The 26,616-nt window shown below is 47.5% G+C and overlaps 1 protein-coding gene across 1 annotated transcript; it reads right to left on the bottom strand.

Annotated features, from left to right (window-relative positions):
* Positions 1 to 15,308: 15,308 nt before the first annotated feature.
* Positions 15,309 to 21,005, bottom strand: FOXF2 (forkhead box F2). Its single transcript, XM_034065580.1, has 3 exons — positions 20,975 to 21,005; positions 19,797 to 20,939; positions 15,309 to 15,999 (listed from the first exon to the last, which is right to left on the bottom strand). The coding sequence occupies exons 1-3, from the start codon at positions 21,003 to 21,005 to the stop codon at positions 15,833 to 15,835; spliced, it is 1,341 nt and encodes a 446-aa protein (XP_033921471.1). The 3' UTR covers positions 15,309 to 15,832.
* Between the last annotated feature and the right edge of the window lie 5,611 nt (positions 21,006 to 26,616).

Genomic DNA, 26,616 nt, shown 5'->3' on the forward strand with positions numbered 1-26,616 from the left:
GCTGAGAAATTACAGACTTGGAAAGGAGTAATTTGAATTTAAGAATCTTTGCCATTTCAAAGATTTTCTTTCTTTTTTTCCTTCTGGGAGCAGTGTGTGCTGTGTGAGTTGTTTCTCCACTTGTTCAGAACACATCCTACTACATCTGGCCCTGCTCCCCTAAGGTAGCTAACCTATTGGAGATACATAATTATATCATATCTCACTTTCTGCCACTCAAACTCTGTCTCAGACATTCACCCAGGAACCAGAAATGGAACTGGTAAGGGTTAAACATTAGAAGATCTGTGAAACGCTGAAGAATTTCTCACTGTTTCCAGGTCAAGCATTCATAGGTTGTTTTGTTTTGAGTAGCGGCCTCTAGATTTGGATCATGTCAACATACAGAGCACGGCTGACACTGAGACATCCATTTAATAAATATTTACTTTTATATGTGTGTGTGTATGCTTGCATATGTATGTGTGTTCACTATGCTCACATCTAATGTCCACCCTTAATAGACTGATTTATCCCACTCTTTGACTTCCCCACAAGACAAGCCCAGGACACATATTTATTAGAAACAGTACTCTGGAATGCTTTTGTGGTTGTAGAGTGCATTTCATGGTATCCTGCTTTAAACTTGTACTAGTGCTACTATTTTTAACAGCAGAGTAGCTGCATCACTCAACTGTTGGCACAATGAACTGAAACAGAAAAAAAACACTCTTTACACTACAGTCTCCACTGATACAATAAGTTATGTTGGAAACATTTCCTCACATTTATTGTCTCCTTAGAAATGAACTTAAAACATTTTAAAAGTTTTTATCCTTCCACTGGTTTGTTTTGAAAAGCTGGTTGTTATGTGAGCTGAAAAAGGGAGCTGAGGATTTTTCATGATGCGTACAAAACCACTGATATAGAGTATGTCAGTACGCAACGATTAAAGTCATACAGAAGTATAGACAATAAAAGACAGTTATTTCCAAGAGCACATGGAAAAATCATAGCTAAGATGAGGCTTAAATGCCCATGTTGGGATAACAGATATGGAGCTATGTCAGTGTGCAATAGTATTTGTAATTTACTCTTCTTCCAAACAATCTTCTTTCTAAAAGTTCAAACAACACTTCAAAATTTCACAATAATTTGTCTTGGTTATAGTATTTTAATGTTCATTAGATTTCTTGGATAAGATTGTAATTTCCTCTTATGTATTTGCTGCAAATTTAATCTATTGTTCTTTGAATTGATAGATATATTCTAAATTTGAATTGTAGGAATGTGAATGAATCAAACGTGACTAGTGAAGCCAACAAGTGGTTTTTCATATTTGACAATGGCATAGCTTTTTCTAACATGAATGCTGCCACTTTCTTTGAACATTTGTGTATACAACTCTTTATGATTAATATATTCTATAGACCTCAGCTGTCTTTGGATGGAGCCAGGAAAAGCATGGCTGTATGCGACTGACTTAATACCTTATGAAAAGCGCCCAGATATTAGTTTTATTTATTCCTCTGTGGTATAAATCATTGTTCTTCTGTGCACATTTGCCTGCCATGAAGTGTCCCTTTATGATGCTTACTTTTTAATCAGAGCTATATTCTACCTCTGCCCAGCCTCCAGTAACAACGAGGTGTTTGCCAGTGGAAAGTCAACAGGAGCCTGCGACATGCAGTTTTAACTTCATGGAGCAAAATAAGGAAGGTTTTTCTTTTTGTGCTAAGGTCTTTTGTGCAACTGCTTTGTACCTGCCTTGCAGTAAAGCTGATTGATCGACTCCAACCCTCAGATTCATCATGAAATTCATCCAACAGACATTCACTGCTTTATATATGACAAAACAAAAAAATTGTCATCTTTATTACGATCCCTTCATTTAACCAACTCTCATCCATAATGGCCACTAGCTTTTGCACCTATCAAAAACATAAAAAAATCACTCTTCAAACAACTGTTATTTAGAAAGTTATGAGTTTGCCTCAATGATGTGAAGCTGGTAAGCTATTCAGGAAGAACAAACTTTACCTGAATTGCTGGAGTTAAAATCTTTTCCTCCAGGGAAATGTGACCTAGAGAAATGTTTCACATTATCTCAGGAAAAAGAGCCATGCTGAAAAGATTAGAAACCATCCCCTGCACACATGCACACATATGCTCACATGCACGCACACTCCCATCCCTAGCAGTACTGTGGGTAGCAGAAGGAGCAGTGCCCTTTCACAGACTCCTGCCTTGTGCTCAAAGGAAATGCAGCAGACATTTAAATATTTCCAAACCAAACATGACATCCTGAAGGATTCTCCTCCTGTGGCCTCATTATCTGCTTACATCTGTGTTTTTAACAATCAAAAGAAAGGCTGCAGCAGGCAGAGCCACCCTAGACAGGACCAGAAAGGGGAAGTGGAAAAGAAAAGAGAAAAAATTTAATACCTTAACTCAGGCTGCCCTCACTTTCTGAGGAGACTGGGTTTAAAATATGACGGCTGAAATTTAGAACAATCTAAAACAAACCATCTTTCTTTCCTAAGGTTATCACATCAAATTGTATAGCTTTTATATGTGTTGTAAGAATGCTTCTACAAAGACAGTGGCAAGACCTGATCATTCCTCCAGAGCTTAGGGACCAGTTCTTCCCTAAAACTGCACTTTTGCATTTGCTTTCCAATAGGAAGATCTTCCTATACGACCTTGGGGCCCCAGCAGGGTCTGAGGCTGATGTGATGGGCAAGCTGTTGACATGAGTAATGAGTAATAGGCTGATTCAGACAAGTCCTTTCTCAGTGAGTGCCAAACATCATCTGACCCTCATCAAAACCTGAGGAGATCCTTCCAAAGGGTGTTCCCTACATCACCTGCCTTCACAGTGTCTCCTCTTGTCCCCAGTCCTCCCTGGAATTTTGCTTTGGTTTTGAGCATCTTCACGCCAAACAAAAATGCAACCTTCCTGTTCTTCTGATGGTCTTATGCACCTATTACAATGAAAGAGTATCCACTGAAAAATTCCCAATAATTTCCAGTGTGTGTGGAAGGAACTGTAATAGTAACAGAGCATTGCGGATTTACTGCCTGTAAACATTTAGCTTTGGGGAAGAAAAGAGTAATCAGCAAGGAATTTGGCTTCAAAATCAATGGCATGATAGTGTGTGGTCAGGCTGCATTCCCCAATGCTGGCTGAATAGAGCCAGAGGGATTGTGCCTTGCTGATGTAAAGTGTCTGGAAAGCATCTCCGGTACAATTGCTCCAAAGATGCCATCTCACCTATAACACAGGTTAGCACAACCTGTGAGCTGGGCCAGCTGGGGTGGCAGAGCCACCATCTGCATAACCTGGCAAAGAGACGTGGGCAGACTGTATGGACTAGCTCCGCTGTTCGCACCTTCCCACCACTGCTGGGAACCTCTAATGTTGGGATTGGGTATGGGCTTGCAGAGAGAGGAAACAGAGGGAAGGCATGGGGGATGGGATTCAGATTTGTCTGAGAGTAAGGTGGAGAGAGGAAGAGAAGCCTGAAGCAAAGGAGATGAGAAATGAGAAAAGGAGGATGAGAACAGCATCCTTGTTCCTTGCTCTAGCTCATGTTGAGCAGCTCTCCTCCCACCAGATATAGGCTCTGGTTTTTCACCTTGATAATGTGGTCATCCTGTAAATAGACTAATTTTATTTTTAAATGTAAAAAGTATCTCTACCTATGACATGCCTGTAGGTATTTGCCTTAGCAAAACCATGAGCAGCTCTTAATACTATAATATCATGGCCTTGCTTGATAGACTTTGTGTATATGAGTCAGCCAGGATAGGATTTTTGGCAGTTTGCATTACAACTGAACACAGTTCAAGCTCTGAACACCAGCTTTGGTGTTGCTTTATGTCATGAATAACCTTCTGCCTTGCATCTATCTGGATTACCTTGCTGAAGAGGCAAAGGCTGCTTCAAGCACACCAGGGAACAGGCTGAGGTAAGGGCAGAGCAGAGATAAGGAGAAAGACGTGTAAGGGACCCTGGGCACAAGGACTCTGCTCCCCTGGGCTGGAGGGAACATGGGTGGAAATGTTGGCCTGACCAAGTAAAAAAAACATCAAAGAGTCAGCCCAAGGGCAGAAACTGGCTTCTTGCTTCAAAATCCTACTTGTCTGCCCTGTTGCTCCTCCTGTGCTCCCATTCTGAGCATCCAATTTGAGCTCAGACTGGATGCCTTCTTCAAATTGGGTGCCATTAGATATTCTGTATCCCAAAAACCCTGGGAGTGATGGGTGGCAAGCAACCTTCAATTTTAGACAACAGGCCTCTGACCTGAAAGAACAGTTACCTTGCTGAAGTGGCACGTAGTTCCATAGCAAAGGTGTCTTGGGTTTCCCAGACAGAAACTAAGGTTTGCCTTGATAGACAACACATGGTGTGCCACTCTGACCATCCTGCTGTGTGCTGTTCATGCTGGGGCTGTGGCACTAAATCTTAGTGAGGACCTGTCAACATCTGCGTATCTTTCTATGGCTGGGAGGTAATTTCTGGGTACTGGCTGTCCAAAGGCTACAGATGAACAGTTTTACAGCCTCAAACTAAACACTGTGTCTTTCTTATTAGGAGAGTTGCCATCACTGAAGTCCAGGATCCACTGGCTGCTGACATTTACAAAAGAATTTATGGCTGTAATAAATTATGCTTCAAATTTTCCTTATTTGGAATATTTTTGGGGAATCTTTTCTCTATATTTTTTATGCCAATGTAATAGACTACATTTTAAAGGACCAGAAAAATGCTAATGTTACCTTTATTGCCTAAAGAGCTCGGATATGAAGCTTTCCAAGAAAGGAGGTTTTGGACAATGCAATGTTATTTATTTACTTTAGCCATTTTATAATACCCTGGCAGCCTAGACCAATGGTGAGGTCCCAGGGAACTTTGATTTTTAATTTCTTTTTTAGCCTCTGTGCACAGGATGTACTTACTTCACTGATAAGACAATAACAAGGCTTTTCTTAAGGAGCAAATCTATATTTTTTCCACATGACTTTATCTCTGGAGACAGACTACAGGTATAAGGAAAACAGGAATACTGAGGGTGTTAGGACATATAAAACTCATCTTTAGAGCAATCTGCATTTTTGTGTGGTAGCTAAAAATGTTTTGGATAGGAGATACCATATATTGACATCCCCATGTCCTCCCCGTGCAGGGAAACTATGTGTATTTCAGTAAGAACCTGATATGTTTATAGTAATGATTTTAGCTATGTAGAAGTATGCTAGAGAAAGGAATGTAAAAGGCCTGAGGGGATAAACAGCAAATGGCTTATCCAGGGTAAATGAAACGTCATTTTCATCTACATGTAGATTTCAATTTTCTCCCATCCATCCCCACCTTTCCATTTTATGAATTTCTACATTTCTTTTTCAGGTTTGAGCTTTCAGGGATTGATGGCTGTTCCTCTCCTGCAGTGTACCAAATGGGAAGGACTTCTCCCAAAGGACAGCTATCTCAATCTCTTTATTCAGAAATGTCTTCCCAGCTTCCTCAGTTTATTCATCCCTTTCAGCTTGTTTGGCTTTCCTCCGTCATAGCTTGCCCTTTACTTAATGCTTTCCTTTCTTTGGATTTCCCACTCTCTTTTCTCATCAGGGTGATTCCAGTCACTTCTCTTTTGTGCTTTTTTATCTCCTTTTTATGTAGCTTATATAGTACATACTAGAGGGGAAGTTAAAATATTCCTATGACTGGGAGCATTCAAAATGAACTCTAGAAAAAGACTCGGGGCTTATTGAAGGCAGCTTAGTAGAAACTTTTGCTCCCTGTGCAGCTGTGAGCTGTACAGGGAGAGCTATGGGGACTATACAGCATGATGCTAGAAGCCAGCAGTACAATTTTGTCTATTACTTGTTGTTCAGGACCTGACATCTTGGCCAGGATTCATCTCACATAACTACAGAGCAGACATCTTCACCTGGCCCCATCACCTGAACTCTTTCACAGCAAACAGAGAGAATTTTGCATGTTGAGGTTAAGATTCACATTGTCCTAAAGCAGAGATCTCCAAGGGGTCGTATCACTCTTCCTCTGATGCCTATGTTGATGACTTTTCCTGTAGAAGGAGTTTTGACTACTCGTTTTAAAAACAGCTATAAAACCAACTAGTTCAATGCTATAAAAAACTGCAGTCTACTGCCTAATCAAGTTTCATTTCTTGTGAGGCAAGGAATAAAAGAAGCACAGTAAGATGCTAGGGGCCAAAATGTCTGAAGATAGTGTTGAGCTGCCTCAGGAGGGAGATAAGAGCAGATGTGGTAAAATCACTTAAAAATTAATAAAAATCTAATCAAGATGAATTAGGAGCTTCTGTCTTGGCACTTAAGTTAAAAGAAACACAATCAAAACACACAGAAAGAAACCAGGCTTTTAGATACCACTTAAACAGCCTCTGATACGCCTCAGCACAGGATGCCAGAGAGTCCAGGAGTCAAGTTCAAAGCTAAGTGCTGTCTTCACCCTAAGAGCAGTTGGTGTAGATTGCCTGCTGTAAAATTTGTTGATCTTCAAAAGCACCTGGTACTGGTGAAATGGGCTGAACAGGTTGAAGAAGTATCTTACATGTATGCAACATTCCCCTACAGGCTTGGAAAAGAAATCAGTGCTAAATTTGGTAGGCAGTCTTCAGTGGGAACCTTGGGAAATGGATGGCCTGGAAAAATTAGGTGCTATGACTGATCTTCCTAAAACAAGGAATGACATTCAGGATGTAGATCACACCCTCCAGAGACACTTCAATGTGAGCAAGCAGGGGATGCTAGACTCCTTAATGTTTTTTTTAAGTTCACCAATGTTCTGCTCCCCTTCAGACATAGAATGGTGGGCCACATGGACTTTGAGTCTGAAGTTATAAGGATCTTGCTACAATTCCTTAATGACAAGTCCACCTGAAAGAGCGTGAAAACATGTTCACTTTATGGGGCAGATGAGCTTCCTTTAGGTTTCTACCTACTGCTTATGTCTGTAAAGGGTGTGAAAGAGCTGTGTTAGGTCCTCCTTTCTGATGTAAGAAATACACTTTGTGAATGACAAGTGTGCAGGCAACAGAGGAATTTATTACCATCTCCACAGATCAGGCTATGCAGAATATGTGCTATAAGTGGGGGTTTCCCAGGTCTGGGGCGTCCTCTCTCTACTCTCCTTGTGCTCAAGTCCCTCCTGAAGTGCTGAGCTTGGGACTTTTGTTTAGCTGCATGTTTCTTCTTCTGCTTTTATTTTACTCTGCATTCAAAAGACTACACAGTGAGAAAGTACTCTGGTTGTTTTAATCAGTGTACAGGAAATGAACAAGCTGAAAAGTGTGTTTGCAAGCACACAGATCTTTTTGGCATATCTAAAGCTTGTATGGACTATGGATTTGCCTCATTTTTAGCCATTACTAGCCAACCATCAACGGTTTTTTCATACAGAAGGATAGCCATGATTTGCTGTGATACATGGTCCTGACTAATAGATATGTCCTGAGATGCCCCGGGACGGGATGGTCTGTTTCATATGAGCATTTGTTTTCTGGATTTCACCATTGAGTGTGATTACTGACTGGGGACCCTAGGGGTACCTAGATCTAGAAATAGCTATGTGGAAACTGCTCAGGTATTTTATGCCCTTCTTTACTGCTTTTTGAGCCATCCCTGGGGAGGTAGCCAGCCTCCGGGTGAAGGGCAATGGTGGCTGAATAGAAAGATAAAGTACTCCTGAGATGTACAGGAGTATGTCAGCTGCTTACTGCAGATGCTTTTCTACTCAGTGAGAGCATGACCTTTTGATCACATTTCCCTTTGAGACTGAAGTACAGGGCCAAGAAGGAGCTAATCAAATATACTACCACTGGCTGATAGAAAAACTTGCCCCTTATCTGCTGGGCTAAATATCAGGTTTGTCCTTCTTTTGCTCTTCCCTATGCCTCCCTCAGGTCTGATTTGATGATTTACTATGAGTCTGCCCTCATATACTCTAGTTGTCTTCTCTTTTGACCTCTTCCTTCAGAAACTGAATTGGAGAGTTCCTGGTATTTCCTTTAGAGAGCAGGAACATAGGAGGAGAGAACCAGCAGGCTACACTAAAAGAAAAAACGTTAGGAATCCTGGGTCTTTTCTTTGGATTTGGGAAACAAGCACATGTGGATGCCTTTTCTTTTACTGAAGGATATCTTTAAACCCTGATTCTATAGTAGCCCTGCAGCGCAAGCAATTCGTCTGTAACAATAAGGAGGAAATCATGAGAAAGTGTAGAGGAAATGTCAAGGGTTTTCTGAGAACTCCATATCTGGTGTTGTAATATTAGAACAGAAACAGTGATGTGTGAATCATTCACAGCCATTGCTTACCCTCATCATTTTGGTAACAAAGGCCATTGTCTGAAGTAGTATGGAGTAAGGCTTGTAGCCTAGGATTGAAAGAAAAGTCACTTGGCAGGGAGAAATCTTCTGGGGTAATCAACAGTCATGGAAAGGTGAGAGGGGACAATAAAAGAAGACTGAAAATATCAGACGTCTAAGGCTAACATATGGTGGCAGAATATCACTCCACACTCTCTTGGCCAGATTAGGCTTTTACTGCTGTCATCACCTTCCAGAATATTCACTGCTGTTACTTTCACAAACACAGTGACATCAGGCTTCAGCTGCTCCAGCTGAGGTCCATCTTTGTCCTAGTTATGGCCTTGCTGTGGGCAAGCACAGAGCTGTGGTCCTTTTCTACCTTGGGTGGAAGATGAGGCTTCTCTCACTGAAGGCTGGTGTGACATGCAGTGGGCCAGCTGCACTTCCCAGGGTGTCTGCAGGGCTGGGCATTTGCCATCTTTGAAGGAGTTTTCAATTGCAAGCAACCAGGGGTAGCATAGTCTTCTGGAATCCAGGCTGTTCATTGATTTTCATGGGAAAAATAATGCTTCTAGAGATAAAAGATATTTGAAAAACTACAGCTCTGCACGTGTCTCCACACTGCCTACTGCTGTAGCAAGGTTGGCTGCTTCACACATGCCTCTGTGTCAGACAGGTTTCCCTAAACAGCTCCTACTGCTTTCTTAACAAAGCCTCTGAGCCTGCTGAGTAACTTGGCAGTCCTGCACCCTGACTGTGCTTGTTCAGACTATTTTGGACACTTTCAATGGGTAGTCAAGCCAGGTTCTTCCTACCCCTTGCTCCTCTGCAGTCCTGGGACAAACCTCTGCTTGATTTACTAGCGGTAACTTATCTTGAGCTATTGCTCTTTTCCTGTTCACTTCTTGCTGCTTTGCACTAAACAAAACCAATATATCAATGTATTCAAGTGTCCCAGTTCCCATATCAGCATGGGTTTTTGTAAATCCTTGCAGTGCTTCTCTGTTTCTGCCTCAGAAGGGAAAAAGGGGTGCGCTACAGTGAGGGGATCTTCTCATGTGTGAAAACAGGATTTAATGCACTATATGAGTAGCAGAACTTAATTTTTAAAGGACCTTATAATTCTGCCTTTCATAGTTACATAGTGGAGCTTTCCCATGTTGCTGCAGAAGTTAACCTTATTTGTGCACTTCGTTTATTAATGATTACCCTGACTTGATAGTATTCATATCACTCCCCAGTATCTGTACCTTTTCTATTACAACTCTGCTTGTTAAGTCACCTGAGATCAAAGTATACTTCCTCCAGTGCTTTTCTGGTGCTCCTTGTCCTCCCAAGTGTACAACTCTGCTCTCCCTTCATTAACGGCCATCTAACCTTACCAGCGCTAAGAGAAACTACTACATGCCAAAGGAGATGTGGCAGAAGCTGGAAACATTTCTGTGTTTTGGCAATTTTAATTATGAAGGTATTTTATTCCTTTTTTAAGAGAGTGAATCATGCTGCTGACTCTAATCTCCACTGCATCTTCCCCCTCCTGCTTTTTCTTACTCTCTCCACCAGAAAGGATGAGAGGCACTGTCCTGTAACCAAATAGCTGTCTCTAAGCCATCAGCAAATGCTCTGCAAGCCACCAGTGGTAAACAAATCTCTGGCAGAGAAACCTCCTGATGAAAAATCATGAATACAAGAAGGCCCAAGGCCTGATTGTAAAGCCTTGATTCCACAAGTAAAATCGTCTGGGAGCTTGCATCCCGCTTTGGATCCAGTTTCTAACATTCAGCCGTCTCACAGGGAAAAGCTGCAGCCCTTTAACATAAGGATTGCCTAGTCTCAGACACTGTCCTGTTTAGTTTCAGTCAGCTTTGGGGAGCTGATACCACTTTAAAGTTAGTCGTATTGGTGCAGCTTGCAGCTGTATGTGTATAAACGAGGGATTACAGTGATGGAGTGTCCATAAACACCAGTTATGCAGTTTGAACTAAATCACACCTTTCATCATATCGGAAAACTGTTGTACATGAAACCCAGTCTCAGAGAGTAATTTTAAACTAGTTTGAAATGATAGAAAAATAAAACGGACAGATTTTTCATTGAGTAAAATGTGTTTGGTATATGTTAATCAGGACAGGTATAAACCAATCCAAAGAGGGTCTCTGAAAATGAGATAAGTTTGTGTACATAAAGGAGTTCAGTAGCTCAGCTAAATCAGTTATAAAACATCTAATTTAAACTAATGCTACCTATATTTGGACAGTGAGAATTAATGGGCTGCAACTCTACTGCAAATAAAATGTTACCAGTGGGGATCTAGTCCAGGAAATCTGTCCTTTATCAGTTCCTCAAAAGCAGCTCAGTCTCTTTTAATTACCCTGAAAACATCAAATTGCTTGTGAGTCCCATGGTTCTATGCACAATGCTGCAAATTCGTTTTGCGATGGTTGAAATAACCAATGTAATGCAGTTAACATTTCTCCATAATCTCCTAAATAAATCTAAATCCACTGTTAAAATACCTTTAATTCCAGCTGCAGTTTGGTAGTGGCATCCCAAAAAATTTTAAAACCTTCTTCTCTTTCCAGCATCTCTCTTTTTAGAAATGACCAATGGAGAAGCCAATAGAGTTCTATAAATCATTATTGGATGCAAACAAGCATAAAAAGGAGGCTTGAAGTTGTTTAATATTACAGATGTTTTGGAGCTCTATTCGGTAGTTGGCAAGTCACACGAAGCTGCTCTGAATTCTTTATAATCTAGACACAAAGATCATTGAACTCTGAGAGAACCTCTGGGCTTTTATTCAAAAATATGTTGGCTTCTATTTACCTCTTTCTTCATTTGTATCTATCAAATGGCTCAATATATAAATAAAGCCCGGGTGTTCTTATTAGCTAAGGCAGTATTTCATGCAGATTAATGCCAGCAGGTTTTGTAAAATACATCTCTATTCAAAGCTGAAGTGTGTTTTGAATTAATTTTCATCCTGTATATGAATCAGGTATATTCTACTCCAGCTCTTTTACAGAGCTCAGCTGCAGCACATCGGAGGAACCTGTAGTGTTTCATTTTAGTCCCATCATCCTTCTTCAGCAAAGCACTTTTAACCTTAAGCGTGTTCATAATCCCATTGACTTTAATGGGAGCACTGACAGGCTCAGGTATATTAAAATTATAATTGAAACCAGCACCTTGCTTTCTCAGGGCCTAAGCGACATACCTAGCATTTTATTGAACAGGTTTATTTAAATACTACCTCGTGCATTTGTTATAAGCAAAACTTTCTTGTTCAACAAAATCAACTTTATTGTTATTGAGTAAAAAAAAAAAACAACTGAAATCTTTACCTTTCTTTGCCTCCAAAGCAGGGTAAAACTCTCACAGCAAACCGAAAATACTGTGTTGGCTAAAAGTACTTTGCCAGCTGAGCCAGAACACAGCAAGATATTAATCTGGTGCTGGTCTTAATAGAGTAATGGGCAAGGAGATTTAATGGTGTTGATAAACTGACTGTTTTAAAGAATGCTTTGGTCAGCTACCAGCTAGAAATTCAACATCCCACATAAGATATCTCTGCATTTGGCTAATTTAGCTAAAGTTGAATTGATTGTTCAAATGATCCCAGCTTTGGAGTGGTTGAGTGGGTTTTTTCTGTGTAATATAAACACCCTCACAAGCAAAATCCCTCCACTGAGGCAGTAAGACTGTGATGAAACCAGAGAATGGAGAAAATATATATGTAAGATTATAGTGGATCACACGCAAACTGTTTGAGGCACTACAGCGTGATTTCATTCCCATCCTGCGGAAACTCTGCCTAGTGTGCTCTAATAATGGAAATGTTTGGATTAGTCTACATTCAATCCATTTGCCTTAGCGCCTCACCAAATGTGAGCTATGCCATCAGTCTAGATGACTAATTATTTGTAATTTAATTGTAGATGTCTTGTAGCTGTGGCAGTCTGAGGTCATTAGTGAGGCAAGGTTTGCGGGAGTCGCATTAGTAATGCACTAGAACAACTGATTTTGTTGGAAAAACTCATGCCGCTTTTTGGATACGTAAGCTCTTCATTGGAATAGACCAGAAATGTACCTGGAAGCTATCTGCTCTTATCCTCTTTTGTGCTCACCTCTAAGTGCAGAGCGGTTGTACAGGCTGAAGCCCTGTGTGCAAGTCAGCGATGATGAGATTTTGAGACTCAGTGGAATTGCATGACTGTTGTTGGATGCTACTTGGGCTATAGCACTGCTAAAGAAAAAAAAAGGTATCAGTTTAGCATCTTGCAATCCACACATAGAGGACAAAGCAGTCAGTGACATGTCGATAGGCAAGGAATGAAAAGATAAATGATAGAGAGGAAGAGAAGATGATGTTCTCATAGAAAAGAGCAATGACTAAGAAATCTACAGAGACACAGCCCTTCACATGTTTTGACAAACTGATGCTCATTTTAGCACAGCAACTACGGGTTTTCCTACAGCATGACTAGTAAACACATGCACAACTTCGGGTATATCCCCCTTAGCTTGTCCACAACGATCTGACTAAATATATGCACCTAGATTTCTAGCTCTGTTTTAATGCCAGAAATTTCAGCTTTCTCTGATGCTGTAAGTCTTTTGGAGTCTCAGAGATGAGCACTGCATCACTAGTGCTTTGATTAGAAATCTCAAAGCACTGGCTCTCTAATAAAGAGGGTTGGGGTTTTTTCCAAAATGTGAAGTATTTGGGCTTGTTCACTGACTGTTAACAAATGTAAAGAGATGCAAAGAACTTTTAACTGTATGGCTAAAACATAAATACCTTGTCCTTGCAGTGGCATAGCTCTTGGTCTTGACTCCCACTGGCTCTGCAGCCATTAGAGCTCTTTAGACTAAACAAGAGCTGAATTCCTAGGATGGAAGGTACTGCAATAAAATCAAATATCAAAACAAAATCAGATCAAATTAACTTAAAAATCTGGCCACTTTTTTTCCTCCCTGTCATTTGCAAGTCACCCTTAAATTCAAAGGAAAGAGTTGGGTTCATTTTACTGACAGCACCCAGAAACATACCAGCGTCTAAAGAGCGCTGCTTCTGAAACACCCTTTGTTTGGAAAGCTTTAAAGGGGGAAAGGAAACCTTAAAAGTCTTAAATTGTTACGGAAGAAGAGAGAAGCCCAGAACTGAAGGATGCCCTAGCAGATCCTTCCCCTTTCTCAGGAGAACGGCAAGTGTGAGCGTTACTACCGTTTTCTGGGGTGTAATGGCATTCAGAAGCGGGGGGGAAATAATAAAGTACAAATCTCAGTGCCAGCACCGGGGCAGGCGCTAGCGGGCCGGGGCCGCTGGAGGGCACTGGCGCCCCGTCGCCGCCACCGGGCCGGGAGAGGGGAGGCCAGAGGCAGTTTTTTTCTCTTTGAGGTCCTGTCATTCCTGTGTAAACAAGTTACGTTCAAGTGTTTAGGATATAAATTACGACCATGCAGGCTTGCCTCGGAAAGAATGTAAACACAGCACTGTGGTCGGAGCAAACTCTGAGACTGACTTTATAATTTATCACAGGCCCTGAGAAGCTCAGGGAAGAAAAGGGCATGTTCAAGCATAAATATGTATTTTAAAGGATGAAGAGTTTTATCTCTAAGTATAATTACATAGATATGATTTTATATCTATGTGTGTATGATTGCATTTATATATCTATATTCACATACAGCATTCTGCTGAAACTCTCTCTCTTTCCAGGGTCTGGGCACGGGCCCTAGGGCAGTGAATCCAGCGTGGCGGGGCAGCCCCAGCTTGAGGGGCTCATTGGGATACCGGGGATCCTCCATCCCCTTCATGGGAAGGGACGGGCTTCCCGGGGGTGGTGAAGAGCTGCGTCCACGGACGGGGCCACACACAGCAGTTACCAGGCCCTGACCGTGGCCACCCTTTGGCCAAGGTGGAACGTGCTGGGTGTGTTCAGTGGGCATCCACCGGCCGTGGGGCAGGCCCGTCCTTGGACTCTTCAGGATACTCGAGGAAGAAGCTGCCGGAGCACGGAAGCCCCGGGCACCTCTGGAGGCATCTCGGAGTCAGAGATTACTTTGCTTGGGTTGCTTTCGGGGCCTTTTGTAATTTTATTTTGTTTCTTATTTATTCTTTTCCTTTTCCCCTCCTCCGCCCCTTTCACTGGCCACGGCATTCCCTGTGCTTCCCCCTGTCTTTATCAAGCCACGGTTTTGTCTTTGAACTGTCTCACCGCTCACCCATGACCTGCCCTCCCTGCGCGATGCACAGGGGTTCCTGCCCCCCGCACCTGGCTAAGCCCCGTCGGGGCACAGAGAGATCCGACAGTGCACAAGACGGAGACACGGGGACACCGGGAGCCAGCCCTAAAGAACTGGGAGAGAGCTTTGGGCTCGGGGGACTCTCGAAGGGAGGAGGAGCAGGCGGTCTAGAACCTGCTGCTTTTGCTGCCACTGCCCCCGTTATTTCAGCCTGCACCAGCAGTGGGAGAAAGCAGGGTGGGAAATGGGTGAGAGCGGGAGGTGCAGCCCAGAGACCACTGCACTGGCCTCCTTGGGTCAATCGTTCACTCCCGTCTTCCGCTTCCAGCGGCTGGAGGATTTGAGGCTGCAGCTTTAACGATCTTAGATGATGGGGTGAAAGATTTTACTCAGAAGGAGCAAAGAGAAAATAAGTGCTTTTGTGGTGCATGGTCGTTTATATACATTTTATTGGAAAAAAAAAACAATTTATACATCAAAATATTTTGGCAAACTGTAAAAAGTATACATAAGTGCAAATATATTCTCCTTTTAAAGCAATAGTGTGTGAGTATACACGAGATTTATTTAAAATACTTTTTTAAAAAATATTGTGGTAGAAAACAATTTTTGTAAAAATAAAAAACAACACATTGTATTGCTGCAATACTGGAGAAAAAAAAAAAAAAGAAAAAGAATTTTTCTTAAAGTCTATACGCGAAAGGGCTAAAAAATACTGTTTTAATAATATCGATCGGTCGGTGCTGAAGTCCACACAAAGTGTCCTTGGTGGGGTTTAGGGAGAGACAAAAATAAAGAAGTAAATTTCCTGCTAAAGCAGCAACGGAAGGGGGAGTCCTCGCAGGCGCTGAGCTGGGAGACTTATTTTTCCTATTCAAAGGCACTTTCTCCTATAAGAATATATTGAACTGTCCCTTTCCCAAAGCTCGATTCTTTAGCAGGTCACAGAAAGGTGTTTTTTTGATTAAGGTGATCAGACTTGGAATAAGGACACTTATGGCCCACCATAACTAACACATCACAGAAGGCATTTTTCTTTTAGGAAGAGCTTTGGAGAATTATATCGGCTGTACGTGTCCTTCAAGGGATAGAGTGGGACAAAAACCACCACTTCCTTAGGTAATTCTGCTAAGTGACTCGTGTACTATCAATGCTATCAGAGTGCACATTATATTTAATCTGCGTGGGTCCGTCTATACCTCGGCTCTGTTCAATGCCACCTAATTGTCTCTGTTGGGGCGCTGCCTTCACATCACGCAGGGCTTGATGTCCTGACAGACGCTTTGATGGTGATGATGGTGGTAGTAAGATCCACTAGCGGACGGATGAAACGAAGAAATACTATTAAAATTGAGAACAAAATCTTTCCGGTCACACACCGGGGAAGGGTGATGCTGGTAGCGAGGCAATCCCACTGCAAGAGAAAGAAATAAGAAGAGATGCTCAGAAGTCGGGTGGCTCTACTCGGGGGGAGCAGCCCTTTCCCATCACCTGCAGGGAGCAGAGGGTGCGTGCAGCAGGGCTCACACACTGCTTCCTTTCCCCCTACCCACGCTCCCCACCGTGAAGTCTGGGAGCTCCCCTCTGGCTTCCCTAGCACCTAACGGGGAGCTCCCCGGGGCAAAGCCTGCCATGCTTGCCGGGAGGGAAGAGCGGCGGGTCCCATCGCCCCACGCAAGGAGAGGACGCGGATAGCGCGAAGACCCACACCCCCCATATGCCCCCCGTGTCTGCTCCACGGGGAGTTTCGGAGCCCCACAACCGTGCAACGGCGGGCCGAGAAGCGAAGGGCGGCCGCGGAGGTGTATGCCCGCCGCCGGATGCACGGCCTCATCCCGGGCTCACCCTTTTTCCGAGCATCCCACCATACATCCGTCCCTCCCTCCCACTGGGGCACAGGCATGGCTGGCGCTCGGCTCCTCTGCCTGCGGGCACAGTCAGTTCAGCCGCGGTGTAGGGTGAAGTGTGAGAGCGTGTGCGTGTGAGGAGGCGATGCCAATTGCGTGGTTTTCTGGGTGCGCCGCAGCCATTTGAACCTGGTTCGCGTCTTTGCTCACTCTTTCCCCTCCCCATCCCGTTCCTGGGAGGTTTTTGCTTTTGACTTGAATGGCTGCAGGTTGAATTCTAAATACAATCTGTCTGTGTGTTGAGACTGTATTTATTTATGTGTGTGTGTATGAGCACACACGCCTATTCTTGTGTCTTAAACATAAGACACAGACAGAAGACACCCTATGGTTCATCATCACCAAGAGAAGTACACCCCTGGCACCGACCTTGCACACCCCTATTTTGATTTCCCACTACAGCCTAAGGCTGCCCTTCAGGGGACAAGGTTCGAGGGTCTCGTGGGAGATCCCTTCCTCAGCCAGCGCTGTAGGGCTGTACTGTACTGGGATCTTTAGTCTAGCAGAACTCCTTCTGGATTCGGCGGGAGGGGAGCGCTACTTGAGCAAGGCCCGCAGAGGGCCAGAGAGTGATTTGGGTTGGCGTGTGGATGTCAAACTCGGCTAGCGGGATCTTGTCAGATCTAACCGAGGTCAAAGGAAAAAAAAAAAAGAAAGAAAGAGAGAAAGGGGGTGGTGGGAAGATCAAAAGAAAAAACAGGAGAGTGGGAAAAGGAAAAAGAAAACATAAAAAGAAGGAACCATCCCGGTTTTCCCTTCCCGGCATGTGGAGCCCTTCGGCGGCGGCGGCCGGCGGCTCACTGAGCCCGTCTCCTCCGGCACTGTCCCCTTCTTCACCCCGCAGAGCTCACTTTATAAAAGTGATTATTTCGCTGGATTTCCTCGGCTTTCTAATAACCCTGCTGGTATGCTCACCATAAACCGGGGCACTTTATTACAATCCTGATTCAATCATTTAGCAGGATTTAATAGCGTGCGAAAAAAATCCGCCTCTCCCCCTCCCCCCCCCCCCCCCCCCCCAACTTCAAAATCCTTTTAGCAGAACCGAGCCTCCTGTTTCCAATTTTTTTCTCTCTTATTCTTGGGTCTGATGCAAATTCAAGGTTTGAAGTCAGCTCTATCGATGTCTTGACTAGAAGATTATTGACCGATCAGCAGCGATTGCCACCTAATTTATCTTGCACTAAGAGAAATGGAAAGGCAAAATTCACTTGCTACTGCTTTCGTAGGGAGAGGAGGAGAAAGAATGTTGCTGGTAATAAATACGAATGAACGAGCTCTGATCGGTTTTCACCATCTCTCTTCACTCTACTAAAACGTTTGCGCCACTGAGATTTTACATGGCACACACGAATGAGGTTTGGATCCACGCAAAAGAATAGAGGATTCGGGTTTTTCTTTCGGTTAATCAAGGAATGTGACGGCTTCCACTAAAGTCGTGGGCCCTGATCCTGAAGCCGTAGAAAATACGTGGAGAAGAGCCGTTTTACAAAGTGGTGGCATTACATGTAGACTGATGGAAACGGACACTCGTCGTCGGCATTAAGAAAGTGTCCATCGATCTGTCCACACGTCTATCCGTCCTCGAACAGAAACAATTCGGATTTAAAACCCCCAGCCTCAGAAGCCGTGGTGGAGGCTCCGGGGGAATCAGAGCTCTCGCTCTCTCCCCCTGTGTTCTTGGGCTGAAAATTTCTCTCGCAGGAATGGTGTTTCCCACCTCGGGTTCCTAGCAGGAGGATGGGGCAACCACCTCCCAGCCCCACTCCCGGAGCCAGTCCCACTCCCTCGCCACGCGTGGCCCCATGCGGGCCGCAATGGGTAAAACAGGGAAAGAAGAAAATCCGAAACAAAGGAAAGGGAAATAATAACAAATAATTAATTAAATAAAAAATAAATAAATAAACAAGTCCATAAAACCACAAAATAACAACAACAACCCAAAGCAGAAATTCCTAACGGTAAAGGTAGGTATGTCGCCGGGGGAAAGATGCCCCTGTGACCAGCCGGCCTCTCTCCCCGGCCCTCAAAACCACGACCTAAAACTCCGAAAAGTGAGTTTAAACCCCAGCAACAGAGTCTCGCTGCCACGGGGGAGCCCAGCTGGGGACGACCAACGTCCTCACACCCCTCGCTCCAAAACGCCGGTCAGGCGGCTAGCGCTTCACAGCAGCCTCTCCCCTGGACCACATCAGGCTATTTGGGATTTGGGGTTATTTCTCGCAGCCGCTGGTTCTCCTCCGACACCCAGAATCCCTTCTGCGACGGCGGCAGAGCGGCTTCCCCGGCTGTGGGGAGGCCGGGGCAGGCTACAGGGCTCACCGAAGGACAGCAGAGTGATTGACAGGCACCCGAGGAGGGGGCGGGAGGGGACCCAGAGCTGAAGGTCGCCTGTATTTGTTACTTGTTGAAATTCCCATAAAATTGAACAAGACCCCGCTCTCATAGGGGTTAAGTCAGGCTAAAATCCTCTTCGGTGTGGTCCAGCCCAGACTGTCTTTGTTTGCTTAACCTCCGGGACCCACGTTTAAAAGGGCTATTTGGAAAATTTCCCCGTAAGAGCCCAACATCTTTTACCCATTTTTGTGCTCGGACTTTTCTGAGCAGACATTGTCTGTGATAACCGGCCGGGGGGTGTGGGGGGGTGGGAGACAGAGACCAGAAAACTCTTTCCCTCCAGTTACAGAAATACACTGGATCCGCTTTAATCTCTCTCGCATTTTTCAAGATAAGTGGTGGGGTTTGTTCTCTTTTTTTATCCCCCTCCCTTTTTTTTCCTCTCTCTCTTTTTCATTTTCCCTCCCCCGCAGGGTTTAAGGGATAATATTTAACGCCTTATTTTGATTACTACCTCGCCGCGGCTCCGCGGACTGCGATTTACCGAGGCGGCGGCGATGCCTGGCGGCGCTCCCCGCTAAGGCAAACCGCAGCCCGGGTTAGCGGGGCCGCCCCGGTCCTGCTGCCGCGCACATGTCGCCGGCTCCGGGGGGAGACGTGCCAGCCGCAAGGGAGCCGGGACGGTGCCGGGATGGAGCCGGCTTTCCTCGGAGCGCTCCTCAGTGGCGCAGGACAAGAAGGAAGGATGCTCGCAGCGGTACCCACAGCCCTCCCAGACAGCCCCCCTTTCCTGAAACAGAGCAGCTCCAACCCACGCGTATTTTCCTCCCTCTCGCAGACAATGCCCCTCTTTTTTCTTAAGCCGCAGAAGGTCGGGAGTTCCCCACACTGAACACTCGCCGGCGGTGAAACCCCCCGCCGGCGCCGCGCTCCCGGCAGCCTCACCCCCGAGCTCCCAGGTCCCTACCTGAGAGGTCGTCGCGGGGGCTCTGATGCAGGTAACCCTGCTCCAGAGAGTAGGAAGGCACGCTGGAGTGGATGCCGGAGGAGGCGGCGTTGGCGGCGGGGAGGCCCTGCTGCTTTATGTAGGGCGAGGCCCCCGAGGTTGTCCAGTGAGCCGAAGGGCTCGTGTAGGGCGAGTGGCACTCGATGGCACTCGCCATGGCCGGCGAGGAGGGCACGGGGCTGCTGCTGCTGTCAGGGCCATAGTCCCCGTTGGCAGTCACAGGGCAGCTGGCCATGTAGGTCGAGCCAGGGTTGGGCGACATGTGCGGGACGTGGTGGCCGCCGCTGAGTCCCTCATAGCCACTGGCCATGGCGTTGGGCATCATGTCGAGGTTGTAGCCGTTGGAGTGACAGGCGAGGGAGGCGGGGGGCGCCTGGAAATCGAAGCCCTGAGGGAGGATGGAGGCGCCGAAGCCCAGCCCGTTCATCATGCGGTACATGGGCTTCAGCGCCTGGCATTTCCTCCTGAAGCCGCGGGGCCGTCGTCGAAAGGAGCCCTCCTCGAACATGAACTCGCTAGCCGGATCAATGGTCCAGTAGTGGCCCTTGCCCGGTCGGCCCAGGCCCTTGGGCAGCTTGATGAAGCACTCATTGAGGGAGAGGTTGTGGCGCACAGAGTTCTTCCAGCCCTGGTAGGAACCGCGGAAGAAGGGGAAGCGGGCCTGCAGGAACTGGTAGATCTCGCTGAGGGTCAGGCGCTTGGAGGGCGAGCTCTGTATGGCCATGACGATGAGGGCGATGTAGGAATAAGGGGGCTTCTCGGGCCGCCGCAGCCCCGAGCTGGCCTTCTTACTCTTGGAGGACGCCGCAGCCGCCGAAGAGGAGGAGGAGGAGGTGGAGGTGGAGGAAGAGGAGGTGGAGGTCTCCAGGGCGGAGGAGGGCGGCCGGCTCATCTGGAGAGCTCCGGGAGCCGGGCTGCAGGAGCGGAGAGGGACGGGGGGCTCCAGCTGCTGCTGGCCGCTCTCGGTGGTCATCTGACGGAGGGAGGGGAATGGGGCAGGGTGGGGTGAGGCTCTGAGGGAAGGGGGGGAGCCGAGCGGGGTGGGTACCGGGGCGGGGGATGCCCCGAAGGGGGAGAGCGGAGGGGCAGGGGGGCGGTGGGAGCCTCTGTCCTCCGGGCACCTCCTCAGAGCTGCGGGCGGCGGCGGGGCGGTGGCAGCGCCCTGCGCATCCCTCCCCGCTGGCCCTTGCGCAATGGCTCCTCTGCTTTCCTTCGGAGCCAGGCACTGGGCGGGATGGACCAGCACAGCCCCGGCACGGCCCCGGCACGGCCCCCGCCCTCCCCTCGCCGCCCGCAGAGGCTCTGCTCAGCGCCGCTCCGCTTCCTCCTCTGCCCCCCACCTGGGGACCATCCCGCAGCCTAATCCGGCAAGGGGAGGAAGCGCAAGAGCCCCCCCTCTAATCTCTTCCGTACTGTTATTCTTTCATAAATGCTTTTTTCTTGCGTAAAGGCACAGGCGACCGCCTATCAGTTCCTTCAATCTTGCCCTTTCTTCCCCCCACCCCCTTCCTCGCAGACCCCCCTGAATCCGGCCGAGAAATCAGCACAGAGAAAGGGGGAGTGAGAGGGGGAGAGAGAGAGACCACCCCTTTTCCAGCTGGCCTCTGTCCACCCGTCATCTGGGCAGGAGGCGCTGCTGCTGCTGCAGCGGCACCAGCCCTGGCCCCGCAGCCCGCAGCGACACCGTTTACTGCTTCCGTGGGGTTCCCTCGTTCCCGCAGGCACCCGTCTGCCCGGGGCTCCCAGGCACAGCCCCGGACCAAGGGGAGCGGCTGCCAGCCCGCAGCTCCGCCGGTGCGCCCGGGGGCTCACTGGTACTCATGCCGCCGGGTGTGGGCAGATGTGCGTGTGAGGGGGTTGCCCTCCCTGCGGAGCCCCATGCAGAGTGCCTGCTGCTCCTCAGCCTGCGACACCTCCAGTTTTTAGTATTTATCGCTACCCCTTCCCACCCCCATATAAACCGCAATTAATTTAGTAGGCAACAGGGGTCGAGTCCCAGAACCAGTGATACGGCCCCGTCCGCCTCCCCGGGTTGTGCCCCCCCACCCCGGTGCAGCGTTGGTCACGCGTGCTGGCCCACGTTTTGCTACAGGAAGCGGGGGGCCGGAGGGGGAGGGAGAAGAGATGCTGGCGGAGGCACAGGCCTGCTCCCAGATGATGGAGGAGGCTCCAGGATCAAACTGGAGACGCAGGGAGGACGGCGGCAGGAAGAGGGGCAGAGCAGACAGGGATGCTGGACCAAAGGCACAGGGGTGGGAAGGACGCGGGCAGAGCTGGACGCCGTTGTCAGTGTGCCTGCAGTGCTGTGTGTGTGTATCTGTGCGTCCGTCTGTCTCCAGTGCAGCTCCGTGCTGAGAACTCGCTGGTGGGTACAGGCAGGGAGGGGGTTGGGCTGGTCCCAGACAGTGACCTGCAGTTGAGTGGAAGCAGGCTTTTTCCATCAAACTGCCTGGATACCACACACAGAGCCCAAGTGTCAGTTTACTGCCCTGAGCCCGGCTCCTTTTCCCTAAGCTCCACAGTAATTAGACAAAGAAAACCTAAATTAACTGAACAGGCGTCGACAGCTTCCTCCAGATCACCACTGCTACATACATGGGAATGTGTCCGAAAATGGCTTGATTGTATCTGAGGATCAGCTAAGAAAAACACTACCAAGCCCGGCAATGTTTACTACACATTTTTTAATAGAAAAAATAATAGCCCGGTTGATAGACCGTGTTTACCTTTCCCGAGGCATCGATTTAAATTGTTCCCATCGTAAAAATAAAATATCTATCTATCTATCTATTAATCTTTTTCTAATTTATCTCATATCTCTTTTCCTGGAGGGTCAGGGAGGCCGACGTGCCTGATCACGTTGTAATGACCTATTCGGAAGATTTTAGATTTAAAAACCCTAATGTTTTTATACATAAACGTTCTTTCCCGCTCTAGATCGGCGAACGGGTATGACTTTTCTCTTTCCGTGGAGAGACGTCTGTCTGAATGTCACCTCGGATGACATGTCCCAGTAATTTCTGCGATCGTCAGGAGACTAAAATTATTAAAGGCAAGGAAAGGGGAATGGGAACGTTGCTTGGACATCACTCTAACCTGCCCCCTTTTCAGATAGTTAGCTTTGATCATTAACAGCCAAGCGGGAAGAGGCATTTACTGCCAACACAGATGTCACGATACACGAAGGTTTCGTTGCTTTCTCCGCTGTGCGAAACAGGGCAAACTATGAGCAAAGCCGAGCAGGGCAGCCCTGTATTCGAGAACCTCAGGCTGCTTCAGTCGCTGCTTGTCATTGCCCTGATAGGAGAATCGGGGGTTACACTATCTATCAGTCAACCACTTTCTACCTGTTAGCAACGTCCTGTTCTTCGCAGCAGACGCTTGTTTGAAACAGCATTAAGAAGTCTCCAAGACATAGTCCTGAGACTTTGAAAGGTGGTTTGAAATGCCTGTGATTAAACAGAAGTGCATTTGCTGTTTGGTGGAGATGTTTATTTTGGTTGGTGTATCCATTTCTAAGCTGATCCCAGCTTTGGAGCACAACTGGTTTGTTTTACCAAAGTATACGGAAATTAAACTTTTTGGCAGATTTGGTTACTCAGATGTTGTTCTATAATCATCGTTTTTATTCTAGGAAATCTCTTCATTATTGCGGTTTCAGTTTCATGTTCATAACACAAACCCCTCTGCTTCGTAGGCTAAATGAAGTAAGTTAGACTAAACTAGTTAAGAAAATGGGAGACAAATATGAAAGATAAATGTTTACGTGTTATTTTGGAGTCCCTATTTTTCCCCCCTTTTTGTTCTTTTTCTGTTCTTTTCCTCCCCTTTTTTAACTGTGTGCTTCAGGCTCTTTCCTCTCCTCTGAGGTCCTGCAGATGAGAAGCGTTTTTTCAATTAAAGCCGAGACTGAAACTTAAACAAATCCCTCCAGTATTGTAAAAGTGCGTTTCCTTAAGCCCCGGAGGATTTTCCTCCAACTGTCAGATTCAGGGTGCCTGGATTTAGATCTCGATCTGCAGCGGCTGACAAACAGAGACCCCTTTCCGCATGAGGGGCATGCGGGCATTTGAAGGAGCTGGAGGAGCCGAGCAGCCGCAGCGGAGAGCCCGGCCCCGGCAGCCCGGGGCGACCGCCTGGGGGACGGGGGTGGGGGGGAGGGCAGCCGGGGGAGCAGAAAGGCCAGGGATGGGAAGGGATTCTCAGAGGTCTGGCCCCGTCCTTTGTGCTGCTCCCGGGACCTCTTGACTTCTCGAGACCTCTGGCAGTAGCCGTGCGATCCCGATGTTTGTTTGAAGAGGTTTTTCCGCTGCTTTTCTTTTTGCCCCCCCCCCGCCCTCCTTCTCTCTTTTTTTTTTTTTTCCTTGCGTATGCAACGGGCAACAGGCGTGACTCTTTTTATAGACGTCTCTCTGAAGGCTGCTATCAGGACCCTTCGTCTCAGTTCCTGTCGAAGGGTCGGTCTCTCTCTGTGTTCTCGAGGCAGAGGAAAAGGGGACATGGTCACGGCACCCGAGCGATTGAGACATCTCTCAAGGGCAGAAAAGGACAGGGGCCTACTTCACCTTGAAGGAAAAAAACCCAAAACGCTAAAAGCATCACCAGACGTGCCCCCTGCACAGAGACGGCACCTATCTCCTAGTGTTTTGCTACCACAGTGTTACCTGGAATATCACTACATAGGTTTGGCCGGCTACCCGTGAAGATACCTTGGGAAAATTTTCAGCAGAGCCTAGATGTGGGGGGAGCTAAGCTTGGTGGAGGTCAGGATGCTTCAATGAAGGTAGTGATCGCGAAGATTGTAGGGCCATATCTTTCCCTTTCGTCCCTGCTGCATAGCTCTCCCATGCGGGGCAGCTTTGCTCAGCGCCAGAGGATAGAGGGGAAGACCAGGCAAGAGGCAAAGTGTAGGCGAGAAGCAGTCGAGAAACAAGACTCTATTCGCCTTTAGGGAACTGTTTTCCAGGGGGAAATTTGCCTCAGCAGGTGGGAGAAGGGCTAACACCCAACTCTCCCGCGCTGGACACACAGGACCACGGATCCCGGTAGTGTGCCGGCAGGGATACGGCATTCCGCGGACCCCGGGGCCGCAGGACCCCTCAGAGAGGGAGTGCAAGCACTGAGCAAAGGAGGCGAGAAGACATCTTCCTCCCAGGCAGGTTCTGATAAAGAGACCAAGACGTCTGGTCTCTTGAAAGGGCGGAAAAGAGCTTCTCAGATTTTAAACTTTCCGGGAGGCATTTACAGCCTAAGATTTTGTTGCTACGTTGACCATCCATCCCTCCCAACACCCCAAGGCTACCTTCATCCCCTGCATCCAATCCCGCCCTCATCACCGCACTGGAGCTGTGACCGAAAGACACTCTGAAAGCCCGAGATGTCCACTCTCCATCCGAGCTCGCTAAGCCCAGGGTTTAATAAAGCCGACTTGCACCCAGCCGCAGGGGTCTGCTGGGAGTGCCGGAGGTGTCTGTCGTGATCCAGCGGACTCACCGTCCCTTTGCCTTCTACATGCTTCCCCCCGGGCTGGTGGGACACAGGAGGAAGGCGGCCCAGATGGGGCGTAACGCAGAGGCTCCGACTGATGGAGGGGATCTGGCCGCCCGGCAGATACTGCGGGTGTTGAATAGCCCCTCGGAGCTGCGAGGACATCGAGGCGATCAAACCTATTGCAGGCTCCGCGTATATTATATTATATAGCATCGGGTTTGTAAGTGTCAGACCCCCAGAACTTCCACTCAGTGTTTTGTGTGGGTAGACTTTGCTTTTCCTATGTCAGGTGACAACGTTAAAGATTTTACCCCCTCCCGGCTCTTCAGAGCTCCGACTGAACTTCCCGGAGCATCAAAATAAAACCCCTACAGCGGTCAGGATATAGGTCACCTCTCTAAAAGGAAACACAACCCTTCCAAAAATATAAAACATCTTTGACGTAAAAAAAAAATTCCCAACCCAAAACAAAACTCTTTTGTCTCCGAGCATCCTCTTGTCGGTGTAAATAAAACGTGACCGGCGAGGGATAAAACAAGAAGCGGGATGTTTCGAGATCAGAGCAAAGCGGCGAGATGCCCGCAGAGCGCGGGCAGCGGAGCAGGCAGCTGCGGGCAGGTGGAGGGTTAGGGGCAGGCCCTGGCTCAGGCGGGCGATGTGAAAGAGATGGGTGTTGGACCCGATCCCGCCCACCCCGCATATCCAGGTCGAGTGTCGATGGTAAAGGTCGCGCAAGAGCCTACAGCGACCTTGGGGCCCTTGGTGTTCGTCGTTTCCCTGCAAGGCTGGCAGGAGACCCCCCCTTCCGAACCGCTCCGCATACCCCACTGACAGCCGCGAGTACGGGCAAACACGGGTTGGCCCGAGATCTGAACACACGGGACGTTTTTGACTGGCTTCTCCCCCGCCCAAGTTTACATTCCGATCAAATGAGATTTCTGGCTTTACACATTGTCAATAATTTTCATACATGCGCCGACCTTAATTACTTTCCATACCATTCGCGGCAGACAAATAGTTTTAGCGGGGCGAGGGAGCCAGCCGTGCCCCCGGCTCTGGCGGAGGGCTGCGTTTTTCCCCCCTCTCGCCGCCGCTCCCCGGGACAACCCCTCCATTCCCCACGCCCTCTGGCCTCCGCCGCTCCAAACAGCATCTCTTTCCCGCAGAAACACGCGTGAAAAGCTCCATAGGACGCCCCCGGCACCAAGCAGGGGGTCTCGGCGGGTGGGCAGTGAGGGGAGAGCCAGGCGGGGGGCTGGCTGGGGTGACAGGCATCTCGGTAGCATCCAAG

The sequence above is a fragment of the Melopsittacus undulatus genome, chromosome 1 (assembly GCF_012275295.1).
Source record: "Melopsittacus undulatus isolate bMelUnd1 chromosome 1, bMelUnd1.mat.Z, whole genome shotgun sequence".
Classification (NCBI taxonomy): domain Eukaryota; kingdom Metazoa; phylum Chordata; class Aves; order Psittaciformes; family Psittaculidae; genus Melopsittacus; species Melopsittacus undulatus.